General features: G+C 38.8%; 1 protein-coding gene across 3 annotated transcripts in view; it reads right to left on the bottom strand.

Moving 5' to 3' along the window:
• TMEM108 (transmembrane protein 108) overlaps window positions 1–23786 on the bottom strand; it is a 182042-nt gene that overhangs the window by 12222 nt on the left and 146034 nt on the right. Inside the window, exons 1-2 of one of the 3 annotated variants that reach the window (XM_007421730.4) lie at window positions 7531–8120; window positions 1469–2581 (exon numbers count right to left, since the gene is read on the bottom strand). In XM_007421730.4, coding sequence (XP_007421792.1) covers window positions 1469–2581; window positions 7531–7543 — 1126 coding nt within the window. In that variant the 5' untranslated portion in view covers window positions 7544–8120. Of the gene's footprint in view, window positions 1–1468; window positions 3690–7530; window positions 8121–23786 lie in introns of those variants that run through there. The other 2 variants (XM_088150907.1, XM_088150906.1) reach the window with 2 other exon arrangements.

Here is a 23786-nt window from a genome sequence, read left to right as displayed (position 1 = left end):
GTGATTTTAAAAAATTAAATTGGTAATAATATGGATATATTTTTAATGGGAAGACTTACATTGAAAGATATATTGGCGTGGAAATATCTGAGGAACAGTTTAATATAACTTATAAATGGAAAAGAAGCTGCCTTATAATAAAGTAAATTGGTTCATCTAACTCAGTATTAGCTATGCTGGACCTTAGTGGCTCTGAAGTTCCCAGAGATTCAGATGATAAAGTTTTCCAGCTCTACCTGGAAATGTTGGAGATCTTCTGTATGAGGCCTGAGAACGTCTGCATGTAAAGTAGGTGCTCTACCATTGACATATCCTCTTCCAGTTATGGGACTTTGTTTTGGAAGGTGTTCCAAATCCTAGGTTGTTCCTTTGCTTATCTCCACAGTTCATAAACTGTGCACCACAGCACCCCAGGGTGCTGCAGCAAACTCAAGGGGCACTATGGCATATTTTACTATTTAATAAACAGAACTGTTAGTGAGTTTGCTAGGGTGCTGTGAATCAAGACAGTTTGGGAACCTCTGGCTTATCCATTCTGGCTACCACTACTGATAAACTTAAAATGGTCTTGTAAAAAGTTAAGTAGTATAAATTGTTGGCATCTGCAGACCAGGTATCAAAAATACAATTCCCTCTCTCTCTCTCTCCATTTTTTTCTCTCTCTTTTTTTGCAGTCAGATTCCATAATGTTGCCAGATGGGGTGCAATATCTGGTTGCTGTTGTGATGGAAGAGGTGTCATCAACAGACACAGAAATCTCAGCAGTCTTTCAGGGAGTTGCAGAACATACTAACTGAAAGTTGAAATATCAATGCTGCAAATATCTCCACCAGCAAATCCCTTAATCTTCCCTGATGGACTAGCATTGACTATAATTGGCTTCAGTGAAGTAATATCAATAGAAGAAAAAAATGAATTAGACCAATTCTTTCGCACAGTCATCAAAAAAAGATTTCCCAACCAAAGCCCTCTTCCCCAGCACCAAAAGGGTTATAATGAAGACAGTGGGAAAAGAGGAATCAGTGGCACTATGCAGGTGAGTGCTCATTTCCAGACATGTGAGAACTTTTCATGGCAAAATTACAAATGGGTAATGGATTACTAGTCTGCCATGTTTTCTCAAATGATCAAAATTATATGCCAAGGCTGAAAAGGAAACTGGATGCTCCTGGATTCTAGGCACCCTAATAGGACCTTTACAAACACAGAAAATACAAGAGATCAAAACACATGCTAATTTTGCTGAACGGACTACCACTGTTGGGCATAGCATGTGCAAATCTAAGGATGTTGAAATAACTTTGGATGATTGTTAGTAGTTATGGGGGGGTCAAATTATTAGCATCGAGAAAACGTTATAATTAGGTTCAGTCTTTCAAAGATAGTTACCTTGATTTTTTTCATTATGGATATTTAATACATATTGTATCCTACAAGGCAGAAATTTATAAAGAAACATTCAACTTACAGCATGAGGATATGGGTACACTGATGGCCAAGATGATCCATGCTATATCCACTTTGCTGAGGCAAATGGTTGCCCTGTATTGGGGCTTGTCCCCTTCTGTGACATGAGAAATATTTCCTGGGACGTCAGGCTTTCTAGTACCAGCAGGTACCAGTCTGTTTAGGAAATTCTCTGTCGCTGTTGAAGTGGAACTTGGAAGCCATGTAGAGGATTCTGTAGAAAGCGTACTGCTTGGCAGGCTGGTATTATATCCAGAGGGATGCAGTGTGGTGGCTGGTTCCTCAACAGAGCTCCCTGTTGTATATGAGGAGGAAAGACTGGCATCAGCATCACTTTGACTAGGGCGTCCAAAGTCTACTTCTGCTGTTGTTGTCCCAGGACTGGCAAAAAAGGGTACCTGGTTTGTACTCTGGCTCGAGTTTATCCATGAGTTATTTTTCCCCAGTATATCCCATATGCCAAACCGCGTGGGTTTAAAAGGCACTGTCACCATTTCAGGAACAGTTGATGGATCAATTGTTGGTGTGGTGAGATCAACCTCCCGTGTAATCCGTTCTGATGACTTCCCCTTCTCTATTTCGTTAAGGCCTTCCAAGGTGTGGAAAGAAGCAACTGAGTCTGTTGTGGCTCCCTGTAAAGTATTTTGACGACTGGTGTGAACTGTAGGCTGGGTCTGAAATGGATGTTTTGGGGGCCAGTTTTCTGTGGTAGCAGAAGAATATAATTCTGTCTTTAGATAAGGCTCTGTAAATGCTGTGAAATTGCCTTGGACACTCAGAAACATTTTTCCTTTGGTGAGTGTCTTTCTGGACAACAAAGCACTCTGGTTGTATAAATGATAAGGTTCTGTGTTGCCAACAAAATGGCTGCTGCTTAGTTCCTTCTGGCCAACAGAAGGGACAGAAGTTTCTGCTGAACTACTGGAGTCAGCATTTGCAAGAGTTGTTGTGGGCAAAGATTTGGTTGGGTGATGGCCTCTGAGTCCTGGAGTTGTCCCCATAGCTGAGATACTAATATTGTCCATCAGGAGGCCCTGAGATGACACAAGTTTGGGAGTCAGTACCTGAACAGCAAATACTAATTCTTCTGTTAGTGCCAAGATCAATAGAACACCTAGAAAAAACAACCAAACAAGAGAGACAAAAGTGAATGATTTGGAAAATCTGAATCCCATTAAAATAGCAAACCTGTAGTGACAAAATTATATATCTGCATAAAATACATACATATGCCAATTTTATTATATAAATGATCTGAATATAAGAAGAAATACAATATTTTAATTAGAAATAAAATACCATAGTAGCACGATACCATAATAAGCCTGGAAGCCATGTTTTTGTAGTTTACTATCCAGATCATCTTTCTCACCTGGAGTTCTGTGGAACCCTAGGGCTTTGTGAGAGGTTGCTAGGAGTTCCATGAGCGATTGTGATCGGGGAAAAAAAACTTTTAATTTTGACAGTGCACAATGCTAGTGCTTGCTATGGTGGGGATTTTTATGTGCCATGACTCAGCTGCTGACCTGCAGTTTGCTGTTATTGTGAATTGTGTGGGTTAGAAGTGAATTGTATTGTGAAGTTTTCCTATTTTTGCCATTTTTAGTAGGGTTCCCTGAGACCTGAAAATTATTTCAAGGTTTACCCCAGGGTAAAGGACTAGAATTCATGGTCTCCTGGTTTGTAGCGTGGTGCCTTAACCATTACACCAAACTGGCTCTCTAAGAAAAAACAGAAAAAACTAATGCATGTATTGAAAGTGTATGAAATGTCTATTGGTCCAAGAGCCTCTTTTGGCTCTGTGCAAAACTAGATGTACTCCCTAAACTAGATGGGGCCCAGGACCCTGAGTTTGGGAAGGTTTCAGGACCTTAAGCCTCTGCAAATCTTTTTTTTTTAAAAAAAGGTCCAAATTATCCATATGTATATACCATTATTCTGAGCTACATATGACAGAGGCAGGGATGGAAACTGCAAATGCAAAAAGGATAAACCATTATAGTAATCTTATTACTTGTGGCCACTTCCAAATAAGCTATTGTTGATAATATGAACAATAGTGTGGTGTTAGATAAACTTATTAACACATATGTTATGATTTAAAAAAAAGAAAATCTCAATTTAAGTTGCAGGAAACAGAAGTGAGTCTCTTAGAATCAGAGAATTCAAAGGGGCCATTAAAGTCATTAAGTCCAATGATTTATTCTATGTAGGAACCCAAATTAAAATATCTATGACAGCACCTGCTTGAACAACTCCAGCAAAAGGGAACCTACCACCTGTCTGGGTAACTGAGTCCTCTATCAAGCTCTTAATATTCAATTGGAATTGTAACTTAAATCCATTATCCCAAGAGTGCATTCTGAATGAAAGAGAACAAGTCCATGACTTTCCTGCACCTTAACTCTAAGGTCTCTCATTCAAATCTCATCTTGCAATTTATTTATTCCAAAATGGGCACTTCTATCAGTGGTAGTGATAGAATATCCTAGAATCAACATTATGGTGACTGAAGATCATGCTTGTTGTTCACTAGAAAACACTTCTGAGCCCCAATCCACTGTCTGTTGAACGAAGTATCCCCTAAGAATGCCCGAGTGAGCTATAACTTTTCTTGGTTTGTATTATATTACAGAATACAGCAGATGGGACAAAAGAACCCAGAGATAAATGTAGGATATGGATTAGCTTTAGTTAAAGCCCATCCAGATGGCTCAAACAAATGAAATGTGTCATTCATGACAGGGGAAACAAAAGGTGAGAGACCATATGGCTAAGTCAGAAAGAAAATTCTTTCACAGTGAGGAAATCAGTGATTGTCTGAGCATGAGAGCAAAGTAAATTGGCTGAAGTTCTTCTGGCTGAAAGTTTTCTAGGTTCAGATGCACATGTACCACAACCACTTATGCTGTATCTCCAATCACTACTATCATTCAGATGTTGGAAGGAAAAAAATACTTTACCTTCAAAATCATAGGTAAATAATTTAACTCTGGGCTTTAATGGGTTATTAATTTGTCATAATTTTTTTAAACCAGATGCTTTCCCAAATTTGGTGGCTTCCAGATGTACTGGTCCACATTACCCAAAGTTCCAAGTCAGAGGAATGCTGTTCTAGAGAGCTTCTGCAGAACCATCACAGGACAATGTCCTCTTAGGATGCACTGGTTTAATACAACACATTAGCTCCTTCATATTCTAGGAGTTAATGGAACCTGGCCACACAAACATTTAAGTTTTTCTGTAAGAAAACATTCATATCTTTTCTACATTAGTCAGAGGGATGGTGAATTTACATTGAACTGGCCATGTGTAGTATTAACAAAAAACCCAAAAATCTAAACTCTCCCTTGAGCTTAGACTCCTGGTGACTATACAGGTATGTTTGCATTGTTCTCTTGGCAGCAATACACTAGTGGTTTGGCACTGTCTTCTGATGGATTTTTTTTAATTTTCCAATTTAGGCTACCTCTGTGGCAGACTGTACACGCTGAGTGTTTGCAGATTAGTATTTTGCGGTAGTTTTATGCATGCATATTGGCCGGCACACAGAGTAATCTTTTAACCAGGTCAGCAGCAGTATAGAGCTTATTCATGGTAAGAGCTTTGGGATATGTGTCTTGGAAGTAAGTAGTCAGAACTGTGCCTTATACCAGGATTTACAAATGGAGTCACTAAGCTGTCCTCTTATTTGCCAAGCAAAGGCATTTTTGGTTTGGATGGATATCAAAGTGGCCTCTTTAAATCTCAGGGCAATAAAAGGAAAACTTCCTACTAAATTCAGTAGGCTTTGGATTAAGTTCTAATCATCATGTGAATTTCTGTGGAAAAATTTACTTAGATAGGCATTTTCAATGGTGAATAATCATGCCAAAGCAAAGAGCACTGTCTTACACACCTAAATACGACATTTCCCACTCACTCTCCACCATCACCACCAATCTTGGTCATTTATTTATTTATATCTCAAATTGGGTCACTGCCCATGTCACTAGGAAGTGACTCTGGGCACTTTACAATAAAAACAAAAAATAAATACTAATTAAAATACACTAAAAATAGTATAAAAATATAATAAAAACCAAATACATACATAAATAACAATATCTTCCTAGATGCTGCTGGTAGAAAAGATATTAACATACAGGAGCATCTTCAAGGTGCTAGCCATCCCCAGGGTAACAGGATAGACACAGCCTCTTGATCAGCTAGCACAGCTTGAAAAACACAACTGCCAAGCAAAGGCAGAAGGAGATTTTTGTGCTCAGACCTACCCATAAAACCACAATCTTCATTTGGTTCCCTTGAGCTAAGAAAACAAAACTAATTGCCTGGAGCTCTCTTCAGATTGGAAAAGCACATTCTAGCGGAAAGGAAGATTGTGCATTAATCTCCTTAGAGGACAAATGACCATGAAAATTACACCAACTTTCAACCTCTGTGGAAAGCAAACAAAACATAAAAAGGTCTCAACAAATATTCTAAAGCACTGCTTTATTTGTTTTGCTTTACTTTCTTCGAAGTAGACATATACAACTTTTTGTTACGAAATCTCTAAGTGTCACTCATCTTTTAAAATTTAAACAGAACTCATTTTCAATGAGTCTAGGTGTAGTAATATATTTCATGTATTTGTTTTTGAAGCAGGGAAGGGCATGATTCCTTTCATGTAGGGAACAATTTATCTGAAATGGATGAACTCTCAATATCATTGTACAGCAGATCCCAGATATTTCAAAATTAGTGGGGGGGGGGTTTCCTTTGAACTGCTAAATATTTGGAGATTTCAATGCTGGGCTAGAGTGAGGTTACCAAATACAAAACATAATTTGGCAAATAATCTCTAGTACTTTTTTATCTAATTAGAAATAAGCCTGTGAATAAGCCATCAATTAATGAAAAATTAGTATGTGTGAATCTTCAAACCATGGTAGTGTCTGCCAGGCGTTTACCCCTCTTTCTTGTGTTACTTCATTTTGTTTCATATTTTAGAAGCCATTCTGCCAAAATACAGATGGATTTGGGAGCAAATGACCTATAAAACATTATACAAATTATGGTGAACAATCCAGTAAATGATGCATCAGCTCTATCAAAGCTTAGATTTCTCCACAACTATTTTGTCCTCACAATAACTTGCATTAAGGTTAGAACAGTTCATTTGTTGACTAACTTCGTTTCTTGAAAAGGATACTTGTCTTTTTCTTACTCTCTTGGGATTAAGCATCAGGGGAAGGATATTGGGGTGTTTCAGTTTAGGAACACTGTGATTCCAAGGCTGACACTCTACTTTTTGAAGATAGGATTAAGCTGATACAATCCAATAAAGCCCACTTCATAGGGACAGGTGTGCCAAGGAAGAGACAAACACATAAAAGCAACTGACCTGAACCCGGGGCCTTTGTCATTTCAAACCACAATTCTTACCATTCCCGTCCATTGGTCATCCGGCTGAAGCTGAGGGGATTCATAATCCAAAACATCTAGAGGCCACCAAGTGGCTAGGGAAGGCTACTCTACAGCAAGCCCGGTGTGTTCAGTATAAGCCTTAGAAATTCTATTTCCAAAAATATGCAGAATTAAGGGGTGGTTCGGGGTAACAGCCATTCAGGGAAGCAACATTAAGAGCTTGACTTGTTCCTCAGCCATTTACCCCTTAACAAGAACCACCTGACCAGCCCATTTGTCACGAAGGTTCGTTTCCACAGAAGCGAGCTCGGTTCAAAAAACAAGAGCCGCAGTTCACTCTCGGTTTATCAAGCATTCGGAACAATAGACAGTAGTAACCGAGTATTAATGCCACCAGCCATCCAGGCGGTTTTTCATTCCTGTGCAGGGCGGGCGGGCAGCAAGCGAGACTCCTTTATGGTAAAGCGCAGCTGCTACTGACAAACGCATCCAGACAGCCGAGTTTTCTGGCAACGACCACGGGCCATTTAATAACCTAACCTCGTCATTCTCGAGAGGAGGAGGGTGACGGGAATAGGGAGGGGGTGCGGCCGCGGCGGCAGGGAGAGAAGACCGAAGACTCCGGTCTGGCTGACCCGGGGAATTATGACTCACCTGAAAATATCATTTGGACTCGACGTCAGCAGACATTCTCACCTGCCGGCCTCATGCGGACGTCCAAGCGGCTTCATAGCAGGACGTCGAGCAAGCCAGAGCCCCGAGCGGCTCCCACCCAGAGATCGCTCGCTCACGCTGGGGTCTGTTGGGGGGTCGGAACCGACTACGCAGGCGTGTCTTGCGGAAACAGGCAGCGTCGCGCCGGCTCGCTTTTGCAGAGGAGGTTTGCGAAGACGAGGACCGCGCGCGACTTATTAGTTACTGAGTCCTGTTTCTCCCCGCCCCCAGCAAAGCTGCTTTGTATTCCAGTTTGAGTGATTCGCCGTCCCCCCCGCCATCATCCCCGCCCAATACGACACTGGGGCTTATGCAATGCGGTGGCGCTCTCCGATCCCACGAGAACCTCGAACTGCGCTCGTTTGCTGGCGGAGAAGCCTCCCCTCCTTGTGGCAGACTGTATGGAGGGTTGCCTAAATGTTTTCTGGTTGAGACGGCTGGCACGGACATTTGGCTGCGTTTTGCGAGACCTGCTCTCCGGCTTCGTGGAAGACCGATTTAAAAAATCAAGAGAGAACGTAGGAAAAAGAGAGCAGTGCTGGTTTGTGATCTCTGGGGTGATCATTTGTGGGCCTAAACCAGGGTTTCTCAACCTCAGCAACTTTAAGGACCAGTGGACTTCAACTCCCAGAATTCCCCAGCCAGCATATGCTGCTGGGGAATTCTGGGAGTTGAAGTCCACATGTCTTAAAATTGCCAAGGTTGAGAAACCCTGGCCTAAACAATTTCATTGGGTTGCTAATTTATTTAAAGGGTGTAATAATCACAGGCCTGCTTAAGCCCATTGATTCCTATGTAGGGCAACTGGATCTTAAGTGGCCAAAATGGCCAAGGGAAGCTGTTCTGCTACTCTTTAATAGGCATGACTCAGAATGAGGAGGGTTAGGAGATTCTTATTTAGAGCTTAACCCTGGATTCAGTAGCTGTGTTCACCCAAAGCAATCAGGGATTTAACTATTGTTTTGTTCATACAGGGTGAATTCACACATCATGCTACTCCATACTAACAAGTCCTATTAGGCCTTAGTGCAGTGCATGAGCTACCCATTATTTTGGGAATCAGGTCAAATGGCCCTGAGCTTTGCCTAACTCTTTGTTGTTATGGCAAAACAGCATTCTCCTTCTCTCTGTCTCTCTCTCCTACCCACGTACATCTTTCCATCAGAAGATACCCCAGACCAACCAGCAGAAAGAGCTTCCCATTGGCAGAAAAGATGTTTCTGTTAACAGAAAACGCTCATCCCAATCCCCTCCAGCCTGCAAATCCTGAATGATGGACCTTTCCTCACTGCTGGGTTCAAATGGTCTTCACCCATCCTTGAGTTGGCAGAAAACTATTAGCAGGAAATTTTCTCTCTGTGTTGCCAATTTATATCTTGCTTATCTTACCTCTATTTCAAGTCATCTGATTTCCCCCCAAAGTAGTGGGTGACAAAGGCTTACACCTAGAGACTATCCTTGGACATTATTAAAGTTGGGGTGGGAGGGGAGAAGAATATTAACACCAGTATAGCTTAGGATAACTTAAACCTGTCTCACTCAAGGACTTGGGATGGGGTGAAAGAAATGTCATGCGAATATGGCAGAATAAAAATCTTGCCAAGGCATCTTTGTGGTGCCATGGTTAGCTGCAGGTGAGGTGCACTGTGAAATCTAGAACAGATCAAGGCCAGCATGTAGGAAATCCAGTCCTGATACAACCACGAATTATGCTTTCCTCACCATTTGGTTAAAATTAGAGAGGCAGCATGCATATTCCCTTTTCTAACTGAGATGGGTGAAAGAATAAGAGAGAAAAGGGGAGGCATCACTGCTTATAAAACTCCTCCCCAATAAGCATCAAATGAGCCATGAAAGCGATGTTGGGAAACTTCCTCCTGAGTTATTCTGGCTGAAGTGAAAGTCATTTCTTATTAGCCTTAAATGAGATAAGAACAGTCTTAGTAAATTAAGTCATCTTGATTTGGTGCAGTAGAGACAAGGAGACAATGTCTATTATGATTTTCTCTTGGGATGTGAGTTCAGGGGAAGTGGTTAAAGGCATTTAGCTGGGTCTGCTATGAGTCAGAACTCGGCAGATCTGGATAGGCTCATGAGCTCCTTCCCTTTTATTGCCAACTACAGCTGGGTAAAAATGGACCAGTTGTAGACATCCCAATCAGAAAAGGTGGAAAATTTTAAAATGCCATTTGGATGGGCAAAAAACATGGGTAGACAATTTGTCCAAATTTTGCCAGGGTCAAAAGAAATTGTCTAACCATTTCTTAAGAGCAATAATTTCCTTCATTGGTGACAGTACCATCCTCAAGATTTAACTGAAGCACAGAAAATATCAACGGAGGAGATCAACCTTTTCTTCAGCTAGGAATTCACTACTATAGGTGATCTTAGACAAGCATAAGCCATAATGTGGTTTCTTTGATTTTAGATTTAGCTGTTACATTAATGTAGCGACTTACTGTTCATGCAAGAAACAATGGTTAAACTTTGAATGTGAAGTATGAATTGGGCTACTATACTTTGATTTTAAGTCTTTTTCCTCTGTTCAATAGGAAGAGTGACAGATATCTTCGAGGAGTACTAAGATAGTAAATTTAAAGTGCCTTGAACATTCCCTAAAATATTCTCCTAATTCTAATTGTTGTGATGTTATCAGAACATTAGATATTAACTATAGTAAGTTTCAAACCTGTTATACAGAGTAAATAATACTAGAAGACATATGAAAGAGACCTAGAGCATATGTGAATGTATAATTTAGACTTCACTCGTCTTCATTCAAATAGCACCTGTCCTTCTATATTCTATTTTGTGTTTTTCCAGCCATTACTTGACATCATTTTGTTTGGTAAACTGCTGTTGCCACAGGAAATACACTAGATATGCAGCTGGGGGTCAGTCCTTCCCTCCCTCCCACTTGCTGTTGTATAATTGCTATTTACTTGACTGTATGACCTTTGGTTGCCAGTGGGTCTCACTGCTTTTAAGGTACTTGAGTGGAATTCAAACAGTGAAGAAATGGTTTTCTACCATGGATAAAACAGAACTTTGAGAGATCAAGGATTTTCTTGTACCAGTCTGTCAGAAATGCAAACTTGATGAGAGTAGAGCACAAAGATGAGAAACAGAATACAAAATTGGGCTTTACTATAGGTTGATCGCTGTTTTTTAAAGCTACGTCTGATGGTTTACACCAGTCTTTCTCAATCTGCTCTCCAGATTCACTGGAACCATAGTTTTCAAAATCTGTGTATCCTAGGAATTGTAACTACAACACAATTTGAGGACACCACATTGGAGAAACACGGGATTACATAAATCTGAAATGTGTAAATGCAAGCAAAGACCTATGTGTTAAAAGCACTATGGATCCTAGCTCTCCTTCTTCCGTCAACTTAAGAGAGTTCATGGAACTTCCCTGTGTCTTCTTTCCTTCTTCAGTCTCCTGCCTGACTTTCCCAAATCTAGTCCTGAGAATTAGTATTTGATATGGAGAAATGGAGATAGTTAGGGAATTAGCAGAAATTGTCCCCTTTCTATGGATAGACTAACAGCTTAAGAGCGAAGCCATTATGAACTTTTAAAATGTGAACTTACGAAAGACCAATTCTGTGTATAATAATAGAACTAAATAAGAATCCACCAAAATTTTCATTAAAATAGCCTAGTCCTTTATTTTCTATAACCATAGCTTATTCCTTTATTTTCTGTTAAGTTCTCCCAAATATCTAAAAATAAAGAGCCTAAATGTTCATATCAGCCAGTTGGCTATAACCCTGCTTCCCACAGACACGGGATGGATGGATGGATGGATAATGAAATAAATAAATAAATAAATAAATAAATAAATAAATAAAAAGAGTGAAGCCTTTGAAAGAAAGAAGTTGGCCATCTCTGATTTGGCAGAACATCTGTGTAGGTCCTTGAAGGCATAACTATATCTACAGAGGCAAAACAGCTGCCTTGTGTCTTTAGATTTCATGTCCCATCTGAAAACACTCTATTGTTCCTCTGTGATGCTTTTGCTAGCGGTTGGGTACTGCAAAAACTACAAAAACGTTGCAAAACTTCTGAACAAGGCTCTTTCAGATTTCTTTAAGTTCCAGTGATTTTTAGTATGTATTTTTGTAGGACAGAGAGATAGACAGACAGACAGACAGACAGATGTCCCCCTGAACAAAATTAATGAAAGCAACATACAATATTTGAAAAGGGAACTGGGCAGATATGTTGGTATAGGTCTAATACAGAAGTGATCTAACTCTATCCTTCTGCATGTGAGGATCATTATCTGTTATTTCCCCTACGTCATAAAGAGTGCAGTTGGCAAGGTGGCAGTTGGATGAGGTGGGGAGTTTGCTTTCTTCTGATCAGATATTGAATGATTTTGATTGCCCAAGCTGATTGAACAACTTCACAGAGAACATTGGACCCACCTTGTGCTAATGGGGATGAAAGCTCTTGTCATTTTAATAAAACATTTTTATTATCCATTACTTGATTAATTAGATTTAGTAGTAGAGGTGAGAGCCGGGAGTACAGAAATGGCATCTGAAACGCCCGCTCTGTCACTTCCACATTGTGGGATAAACTAGAAATCCATGATTCAAATGTAATATGGAGCTGATCCAATAAAAGGAATGATTTATTTGACAACATATTCTGTTTGGTGATTTAGTTTCTAGTGAAAAATTAATGCTTGTGATTTGTTTTAATGTTCCTTGCTAATATGGTTCATTTCCTGCAACATCAGAGTGCCTTTTATGAGTACTGGTCCATGCTGAGTCCATGGCAGAAGTGGCCATGGGTGTGCTACTTGTACAAGAGAGTTTGAAGAACTGATGGAGGGTTGTTCTCTGTTTGAAGATAACAGCTGTTTCAGGGATGGGCAATCTGCGGTCCCCAGGCTGCATCAGACCCTTGGCCTAATTTCAGCAATTGGAATTGTTGCAAGCAATCTGTCATTTTCCAGGTGCAGCCTGCTGTATGAAAGGAAGGAGAAAAGGGGGAGGGAGAGAAAGAGACATTCTAGAAAGAAAGCAAAGGAGACTCCTGAAAGAAAATGGATTACTGTTCCCTCCTCTATGGAGAAGTACTAATCCCTGACCAGGTTGAAAATAAAAAGGAAGAATGGTGGTCTTCAATTTCTCCAATCACCATTAACACCTGAATGGCAGGATGAATCTTCCAGTCTTCCCCAGTACCAGTGACTCCACACTTCTCAAGTATATTTGATGAGAAATAATAATAATAACAACAACAACAACGACAAAGCAACAATGATGCATTGGAATATCTGCAAGAAATACCATTTGTCTGCAAGCAAGAACTGGTGGAACCACAAAACAGACAAATTTAATAGAAAATGAAGAAGCTAAAGCACTTTGGGACTTTAGAATTCAGACAGACAAGCACCTGCCACACAACACCCCGGACTCAACAATTGTTGATAAAAAAGACAAAAAAGTCTGGATAGTGGACACTGTAATACCTGGAGACAGCAGAATAGAAGAGAAAGAACTGGACAAAATCACAAGATACAAAGACCTGCAAATAGAAATAGAACGACTGTGGCAAAAGAAAGCAGAGAAAGTACCAATAATAGGTGCCTAAGGTGCAATCCCATCTGGAGAAACATCTGGAGCACCACTTGAAGACCATTGGCATTGACAAAATCACCATCAGTCAATTGCAAAAGACAGCTTTACTTGGAACAGCTTACATCCTGTGACGATACCTTTAACACCATCAAACAACAACATCTGCCTATCCCAGTTCCTGGGAAGGACTCGATAGGTGGATAAAAATGCCATATCCAGTCTAAACATGATTGTGCAACCAACAATAATAATAAATGTATATGCTGCCTGACCCCCAGTGACTATTTCAACAGGAAGTAATGTATATCAATTATTTTTACATCTGCACTGGTACATAAATTTGCACAGGCAAATGTGTTGCCTTTTTGCTGTTATTTTTTAAGACTTGCTGCTTTCTCATACTAAGACATGATCTACCCAAGAATAAACACCTGTGTTTCCAACAGGTATCAGCATCTAATGTGATTAGTAGGGCTGTGCACACTTTGAAAAGGATTCAGAAGTGCTTTCTATCTTGCACCAAGTACAGCACCTTTTTGTTCTTCATTAAAGCACACTTTAATGCATTTTTTTTCAGGTTGGCTCAGAAGGTCCAAAACATTTCTGAATCATTTCTGGAGTATGTACAATTCTATTTATCTCATTTGAATTGAAATTTGTGGGATTTAAAAATGGTTTAATTTTGGATAGGTTATTGCTTTATTACTCTTATTAAATCATTTATGTTGAAAACTATTACAATATAGATAAATGCTGCATAAAACAATATCAATCTGGCATACATGGTACTACAATATTTTTTCAACAATGAACTGGTCAGTGAATTTACAATAAGAAGCCAATAAACAACACTCTTATTTATTCTTAAATAAGAATATTTAAATGGGAGAACATTTAAAGAAGAAAACCCTATCAGATACAAAATGCTACTTCTCCTATATTGATTAGAAGTTTAAATCACTATTCAGTTCTCTAGTTCCCTTGGAGATCTTGGGCAAGTAGGAATTTTACTGACTAATCTACTTCAGAGGATAAGAAGTGTGTCTGGGTTAGTGAACTGATCCCAACTCCCATTTATTTCAGTTGGTCTCTTCTAAGCACGACAAAGTCCAGATCCAAGAGAATGCTATGTAAACTACAGGAACAAAAACAATAAATTATTGTGATATCTATGTAAGAGAAAGACATGGTGTAAATAGTACAAAGGGAGCCTTTCTGATGTTTTAAAATACATACTTGAGAAATACGTCATATATTGTTAAAGGCTGCAATATAGTCTTTTTCTAATTTTAAGAAGAAACCATGAATTTCTGTACTTCAGTCTTCCTCAACCTGGATCTCCCTCCAACTATGCTGGCAGGGAATTATGGGAGATGATCCAAATGTTTGAAGAGCACAAGTTGGGGAAACTCTTTTATTACAATCAGGAATATATACCGTATACTCTGTTTTACAAATAGCACAGCAACTGTATTTCTGCCTCAAATTTGTTTACTAGTTTAGCAATAAAGGAAAAGCCACAACAGTAACCACAAAGGAGTCTACCACATCTTTCCATGATGGAATGCTCTCTGAGCAAAATGTCAAGGTGTTTCCTTGCCATGTTTTTTGCCACTTTACTTTGTGTCCTTTTTTTTCACTGCCATCTTGTTGCATGCTATTGATTTTCCATTGAAATCTTGGAAACATTAGCCATGTACTTGGAACATTCCACTGCTATTACTTTTGAAAGGCTCCCTCAATCCACTAGAAATAAAATAGCTCCAGCCAAATGGGCGTGAGAGGACTACTTTAGAGGACAGAAAGAAAGAATTTAGGACTGACCCACATGCTCAAGGGAATTGTATGTCTTTGTACTCCTTCAGAATACTTGTGAGGAACTAGAAAATCAAGTGTATTCCTTGCATAAATTAACAATTCATTGTGGGTTCTAATCTAGCTTGAGGTAGGGAGATTTGCCATTTTTACAGTAGGGAAATGATGGGAGAGACATTAAAATGGGGCAGCATTCATATATGAGCTCTCTCAGTTGGATTCTGAAGATAGACTGAGGGTGTAAACCTTACATGGAACTCCACAAAACTCTATTCTATGCTCCACTGTACATAGTTTCTACTGAAATTGATGGGTGCTTAAGTTATACTATCACTAATTAAATATGATAAATGTAATCAGTATGGACTGCAACTTGTTATATTTTTATCTTGGAAAAAGCTCTGTTGAACACATAGAAGTTTTTTTTTAATAAATACGCATAAGATTGCTTGGTGCTATACATCTGGATCTAAACCATAGACCCCAGGGAACTATATTGCCTGATCCTTCTGAATATCTAGTTTGGCTTTCAGATCCATTTCTTTTAATTAAGCTTCTTCAAAAGAATTATAGATTTAGCAGAACAGAAAAGAATGTGTCCATTTGTGAAGGAGACTTTCCTCACAAATCAATGAATCAAAAATGCTTTTATTTCTGTATTGATCTGTTGCAACCAATCAGCAATTTCCTCCTGAAATACCAGTATCCAAAGATGAGCTGTGAAATCAGAATGGCACAAGCTAACAACAAATTATAAACCGTCTATTTAAATATTCTGAATCAACTGCTATTAGAGAATAGATATGCCTGCATCTTTACCATACAGAACTGTGATAGCAAGTACATAACATGAACGCTTGTGTTCTAGTTTCCCTTCATCATCTATAGCAGTTTTTCTCAAGCTTAGCAACTTTAAGATATGTGGACTTCAACTTCCAGAATTCCCCAGCCAGCTTAAAGTTGCCAAGTTTGAGAAACACTGATCTACAGGGAAGGAAACAAACAGGGTACAATGGGTGGAACTAAAATCATTGTACCAAAGCAAAAAAAGTGAAGAATACTTCAGTGAGATCAATGCAACATAGATGTATGCCATTTACTGCAACTGCAGATAATACCAAGTTCACCCACAAATGGTTGAATAAATTTCAATTTGAATAAATAATAATCCATAGCCCATTCAATACTAAGCTTTTAGGGGTTGCGGCCTACTTCCCCGATGATAACAAGTAATAAAGGTGATAATAAATATAACAAAGATTTCATGAGATTCTTTGTTACTTTTCTTGTTCCCATACTGAAATTGTCACTTGAATGTGTGAAACAACTCTTTCAGATGAACTATAACTGAAAGAGCTGTCGGATCTAAATTGGCTGAATTGTGCAACTGTTAAGGCCTGAAAGCCACGGTTGGCTTTGAGTGACATGTTGCAAATTACATTCCAAAGGAGTCTTCTGGGGCATGCCAAAAATAGAATTGATGTAATTTACAGTTAAATATTAGAAAATTTAAATACCGTTGTTATAATTATTTCCTACATATTTAATGATTGTTACTTTGGTCACATTCAAACTATAGGGGAACAATTTTTGAAAAAGGTCTGGGGAGAGCATTTAAGGTCCTTGGGAGCTAAAAAATACGCATCCCTATTTTAAAAGAGTGCAGGTTTTCCTTTGTTGCAAGGCATGAAGTGTGGGAAAGATATGATGTAAGTTCAGTGTGCATGTGAAATCAGTCAAAACTGTGGTTCTTTCCCAAATGGCACCTGCAATATTCTGAAATATGTTATAGTAATTGTATTTTTGGCTGGAGGCAGGGGACTGATAGAAAGGTCAAGGACTGGTATAGATTTTGTTAGGCCACAGAGAATATTTAATGGTGCAGAGATGGCAGTGATTTTTTTTTCCTAATAAGGCTATGTGGTTACAGGCTATTTACTGTACCTTTATTTAGAAGTATCCCTGCTGGGAGCTATCCATGCACATTTGCTCACTGCCAATTACGCTGCCAGAAACACCTTGATGGACCCTAAGCCTATTTCCTCAAGGTGACTTTGACCACAAGATATTTATCTACCAAGGTAATAAAATGTAAAATGGAAGAAAAGGGGGAGAGAAATAAATAGCCTGCTGCAAGTCAGTTTACTGACCTCTGTCACTTGGTTGTGTACATTATCTGTTAATCCAAGGCAGTGTTTCTCAGCCTTGGCAACTTTAAGATATGTGGACTTCAACTCCCAGAATTCCCCAGCCAGCAATGCATCTTCCTCCTCCTCCTCCTCCTCCTGATCGTTGCTGCTGCTGTTGTTGCTGCTGCCACCGCCACATCTTTGACCTCAAATAAAATCACCATCTCCACCAAATGCTGGCTGGGGAATTCTGGGAGTTGAAGTCCACATATCTTAAAGTTGCCAAGGTTGAGAAACACTGATCTAAGGCATCACAAAATGACATTGGCATGGTTTCCAAATGGACCTCTTTTATATGCATATAAAATAATCTGTAGGCATTTGAAAGCAGCATATGTAGCCCTCCAACTAGAGGGCTACTAACTTGGAAACCAACATTCATTCATTCGTCAGGTGGCTGATGCTGGATGATTCCCTTCTGCCCATAATGGGACCAATGTTTCATGATCATTTGGGTGAGATTGTGCACATAACTTGTACTGCAGAGATGGAATCCCCACTTCCAGGGCTTTCTTAAGATGGTGAGAGAATGCTTATTCAAACATCCCATCCCACCCATTCTTTCTTACTACATCCAATGTCAATGTAGTTTTTCTCTCTACAATTTTTGTGTCAATTGAACTCAATGGACAATAAATTGTAACGTGCAGGGAAGCCGAAAATACCACAATTTTGGATGTATAATTTAACTGAGCAGAAACTTTACTGCCTTGAGCAACTTGTAGCAGCTCATCTGATCATTTCCAATACTGATCTGTATTTTAAGGATCCTTCTCCATACAGTACATAGCTCTCGGGCAATAATTCCTATCCCATGTTGAAATGCACCATGCAGTCAAGGAACTACATATACAGCCCCCACACATGCCATATTCTCCTTGAATCCTAACCAAACATCTGGGGGACTTTCTTCCCCCAGCAAAACTGACACAAAACTACAATGGACATGATTTCCAAGCCAACTGCTCCCATAATGAAAAAGAAGCGATGTGAGACGTTGTAATTGCACTAAAAGTCTGAGCATCACTGTAAGGCAGAACTGTTTATACTCATGCCTCACATTGTAAGCTATAGAAGTTCTGGCACTGCTTTTATCAGAATCAAGATTACATTTATTGTTCAGAATCCAGCTTTCAGCTCTTGCTTAGTTGTAGGAATTCAAGAAGCATCACTGAGGACAAGAAAAGACAAGTTAGTTAAAAATGAATTGGTATTGATTTTAAGAAGGTATTTGATTATATTCACAGCAAGGATTCGTGAGAAGACACTCCCTCTTTTTTTCTCTCTCCATTCTGTTCTTTCTCCTTCCATCCATCCCAAGGATAGGTAGACCTGTGATTTTATAAGACCTGCTTTGTGATTTTATTTGAAGTTAAAGATCTAACAGCTGAAGCCTGATATGAAAGACATTGTCTTTGTTCACATAACACATTGAACTACACTAGCTAACCATACTCTGACCTAGCATGTCGTGCAAACCCAGCCTGTGTCCTTAGTTTAGGATTCAGTGTATTGTGCAAGTCTAAAAAATGGGGTTAAGTAAGCCAGAATTAGGTTAGCCATGGATAAGCAAGTTATGGAAACAGAACATACACAAGGAACTAAAGCATTCCAAGGCTGGGAACAAGTTCTGGGTTCCAAGCCAAACTGAATGGTACTATCTTTCTGCATAAAAGTCCCACTCCCAGTTATCCCGATTTCTCATTATTTCAGAATATAAATTGGACTGGGAAGCTGCAAGTGTGGTGGAAGACTCATGATATTGCTCCTGTTATTAAATAATTGGAGGTTAAAAATGCTTGTCATTCTATACCAGATCACCTTTCTGTTCTAGTCCATTCTTTGCAGAAACATGCTTATCAAGTTCGACCTATCTCTGGCTAGATTTTATCTTCATATCTGTTTTCTTTATCTTGGCTTTGTGAGACTTTCCTGCTGACCATTTGCCAAGATTATACTTCTGGCTGCAGATTTTGTGAGATAAATGCCAAGCAAGAAATCCCTACTGCCAGCTCTGCAGTCAGTCTCACAGGCCAGATTGCAATTGAAATGGTGAGAGGAAAATTCTTGTCCTAACAGAGCAAAATACTTTCTTTGTTATTATAATAACTGCAGCCAAACTTAAGCTCAGGATCCAGGCAGTTGCTGCAGTGGCGGCGGCAGCAGCAACAGCAGCAACGAGGAGGAGGAGGAGGCATTGTTCTTGGACCATGCTATGGAGATGGGATTTTCTTGCTCTTTTTTGGTAGTATGTATCTGTCTAATATCTGTCTTCTTTTGCTTCAGTAGGTAAATAATAGTTTCTTATGAACACCAGTTAAAAGCACTGATAACACCCTGCTAAACAAAATAAGTGGGAAAAAAACCCTGTTGCAATGCGGATTGATCATACTCAGGATTTTAATTAGCAACCTCTTTCAGGATGCTTCCAATAGTGCCACCAAAGACGGATACCAGAGCAAATGTCCAAACTGCTACTTGGTGCAGGAGGGCTCACCATCCATGAAATCCAGAGTCCAACACTCTCTAACTGCACTATTGCAATTATTCCATTCTATCCCCCTGCCCCTTCTCCATTTTCTGTGCCTCCTGTGTATACCCAGAGCTGGCCCCATCTTAGTCCCCCACCCAAAAAATAAATAAATAAGGATTCCCATAACCATTTGAAACCTATCTCTTCTGCATACAGTAAATGACACCAGTTTAGTTACATAAGAATACAGACCTGAAGAATGAGTTCATTGTGGATATACTGTATAGCAGGTATAAGCAACTTGTGGTAGGCATATGTGACCTACCACAAGGGCAAGAGTGAAAATTTTCATTCTGGAGATCTTGGGGAGTCTTAAATGGAGGGGGTTGGTGCATTAGCCTAGCAGAGGCTTAAGCTAACTATTGCTTCCCTTAAAGAAAAAATACACTCTCAAAGAGAGGTTTAAGGGGTATTTTTTCCTTAAACCTCACCCCACACAAACTGCATATGAAACCTTAAATTTCCACTACTCCAGTGATGTCATGATTTCACTGCTGCAGCCCTAGGTCATCAAGGATAGTCTCAAGCCAAAAACTTGGTGTATAGAAGATGCTTCAAGCAGAAAACAAAACCCTTATATGAATATAATCCTTGCTACTTTAAAAGAAAAGAAATAACCAGAATTTGGCTTGGTATTCTGGAAGTTGTAGTCAATACATGTGGTCATGATTATGATATTTAAACCTTTTGACTTTTGGAAAAAAATAGCATTTTCAGACTATATTTAGAAGCCAATGGTGATATTTAAGCATCCACATAACATCCCCTTGGGTGGTTCAGCCACATCAAAACTGAGCTGCAAAGTTCTATAACACAGTTTGCAGTAGTCCTCAAGGACACATCCTAGAGGAGAAGCAGCATATTGATTGTATGCGTATTTATGGTCTTCTCCCTTAGGAATGCCACAGTAGCTCATGTTTAAGGTAATAGGACTAACATATGACAGGCAGATAGAAAAATTAATAAAAAGGATTTAACACTACAGGTTATTTGTGTGTGCATAGCACTTCCATTGAAAAATAATGTAACATTACTTTACTAACATTACTTCTAAAGGAAGCTCTGTCACAACTGACAGGGTTAGCAGAATAATTCCTTTATTTAAAAAAGTTAAAGGTAGGTAAAGGTTCTACCTCTATTAAAGGTAGAAAATATCAAAGAAAGAACAAAAAAGTGTTGCAATCTAAGAAAAGGGTAAATGGAAGCCAATATGATAGGGTGTTTGTAAGATCTATTTAAGGTTCTCCATGTGAAGGTTTCTCTGTTTGAAGGACTATCTGATCTAACCTTCCCCAACTGGAATTTTCCTGTCATCCCCAGCCAGCATGATCTAATCCACTTCTGTGTTAAAGATAATGAATCATAAGCGGGAAGCACAATTTCTTTGAATTTCTCTTGCCATAGTTAGTCTCTGGAAAGCAGATTAAGCTATGTCAAAGTCCTGCTATGTCAAAGTCCTAGGTGAGATGTACTATGCATTTATAATATTGAAATAACTATAATTATCTTCACATTTACATCTACATTTATAAATTAGCATCGAAACACATGCATGCACACAAACAGGCACCAGGACAAGCCAATTTTATTCAAATCCGTATTTTCTTTTGCCCTCTTTTTTTTGGTAATGTCAAGATGACCACTCTTGCAAAAACTATTCAAGTTATTCTATTAAATATCATGAAAAATCATGAGAAAGGGATGTCTGTATTGATATTTTGCTTCATTTTCTTCATAATTTCAATTTTAATAATATTCCGACCTTCTCACTCTCAAAATCATGCAGCTGAATCTTAGTTCATAATAGTGATGGAATCCTAGTGTCTTGACTAGGACTAAGCACTCTGAAGGGCTCTAAGCCTTTCAAGAGGTCAGCCTCGAAGTTAATTGGAAAATGCTACAAATTCCACAAGGATGCAACTGCTTAATGCTACTGAGCATATTCCAAGCAGTGAAGCTTTCTTTTGCAAATACAAAAGGATTAAATATGCTATTTTGCCTCAACTTTAGAAATCACAAGGATTCTAAATACTCTTTTCTATCAAGTTTTTAAGTATTATGCAAGTAGTTTATGAACCAGAAATAAATGTTTATGGCATAGATGAAGAACTGGTTGCAGGGCTGTGCTTCATTTTGTTTTAGATCATACTAATTAACATTTCCCAACTTGGCGAACTGTGTTGTACTGGAAAATTTAATAAATACTAAGTGGGTGTTAACTGAAACAGATCAGTCTAAGCTTGCCTCAGGGTGCAACCCCTTTCCTGCCACTTTAGTCCACTTTTCACATTAGTGACCAAACATTCCAGTTATATCTAAGCTTCCTGTTATATCTAAACTAAGAACACTGGTTAAGTGCTTCCAAGCAAACTTGAATCTATAACATCAAACATTGGTTCAAAGCAGCCTTCTGATTCTGGCTTGTTTGAAAGTAATTAAAATTCCTGGCTTGCATATCATGGTAGGCTATGCTGAACTGCAGCTTTCCACTTACTTTCTTTGTGCAAAGGAAATGTGATGTGCACACCTTTTCTTGTTATCTGGGTATATCTTGGTCATGGAACCATGACCATTTTCTGTTCCAGAGACAAAGTTGATAAACAGAAAAGATGGATAAATATTTATGTATTATTTCCAGCTCTTTTTAGTTCTGATGGCATTTCATTTTCTGGGTAGGTAATATAAAAGTATGGGATACATTTAGTTGACTGATTTGCAAAAAAGAAAAGACAATATAAATTCACAATAATTCATGGATTCATTCATTCCATTTATATTCCACTCAATCTCTCAACTATTATATGGAGATCTAAGGCAGACCCTCTGGAATTTTGCAGGAGAGTTGATTTTAGCACTAATCTTTTTAATGATCATTGTACATTCCACTTATTTTCTGCTCTTAGATCTATAATCTAAACAGTTAACATATAGATTAGGGTTTATTATTTAGTACCCAGTAAAAATTTGGTGATGCATTTTCCTGAGGATCAGTTGAGTTGTATTTGTCTTTAATACAAAAAATGATAGCAGATTCTCAAATATATATATTTTCTTCTTAATAATTCCAGCTGCCTGCCAAAAGTGGTATCAAAAGTGGCTTTCTAATACATAAAAATACAAACTAGAGTGTAAAACGCAAAGCCATCTGTTGACTGTAATCACTGTCAACAGATTCATAGGGAGTAAGTAGCCTTCTGCTTTGGAAGAAAGCTGAGAGGCAATACAAGAAAGCAATCTTACACATGCCAGAGGTAATAAATCTGTATGTTGCCTGCAAACCTTATGTCCAAATACAAATGCATTCCTTGGTATTTGGTAAATGATTGTAAATACTTTGTTTTTAAATGTTCTAGTTTTTTTCCCTCCAAAAGAAAGGAGCTTGCTATTACAAAAAGGTAAGTCTTCCTTGATTCCAGTTTGATTCCTGGGGACTTCCTGGACTTCTGCATGCAGTTTTCTTTGCAGTACTACAAAGTAATTTGCTGTTTCTTTCTTCTAGGATGTTTTTCAACTTCCCAGTCTAGCCTACAGCTCTGGTGTTCCTTTGATAGTCTTCTATCCAATTACTAGTCAGGCTGGAACAATTTCTTCTATAATGATTTTAGCTTTATCGTAGTGGATGATTATATTAATCCATTTTAATTTAAAAGAAATGATGTGAATAAACAGCTACACTAGCATTTCTTGAGAGTCCTCAGTACACATAGATGGTCTCATTTTCAGAGAAGGGGGAAAAAGTGTATTTCAGTGACTTTTCCCCTCTCTAGGAAATAATGTATACCATTTTTTGACACTCCTACTTATGTCTTAGATAACTATTTCATCAGTGTAATGCCTGAACTCTATGTTATCACCCTGAGTATTTAAGTCAACCCAAGACATCATGCCATAGGAATGGGAAACCTGCAGCTCTTCATATGATGTTAGAATCCAACTTCCATTTCTCAGTTAACCTATTAAACAGTCAAGGAGGATGACAGTTGTAGCTTAAAAAGAGCTGGAGTTCTTCAGCCCTACCATAGAGGTGCAATCATACTACCAAAGAGCAAGGACAGAATT

Source organism: Python bivittatus, unplaced genomic scaffold, assembly GCF_059951505.1.
Source record: "Python bivittatus isolate LINGU-HERP-01145 unplaced genomic scaffold, Pbiv_v1 ctg000610_np1212, whole genome shotgun sequence".
In the NCBI taxonomy this organism is placed as follows: Eukaryota; Metazoa; Chordata; class Lepidosauria; order Squamata; family Pythonidae; genus Python; species Python bivittatus.
This window is presented reverse-complemented; position numbering and strand designations above follow the sequence as displayed.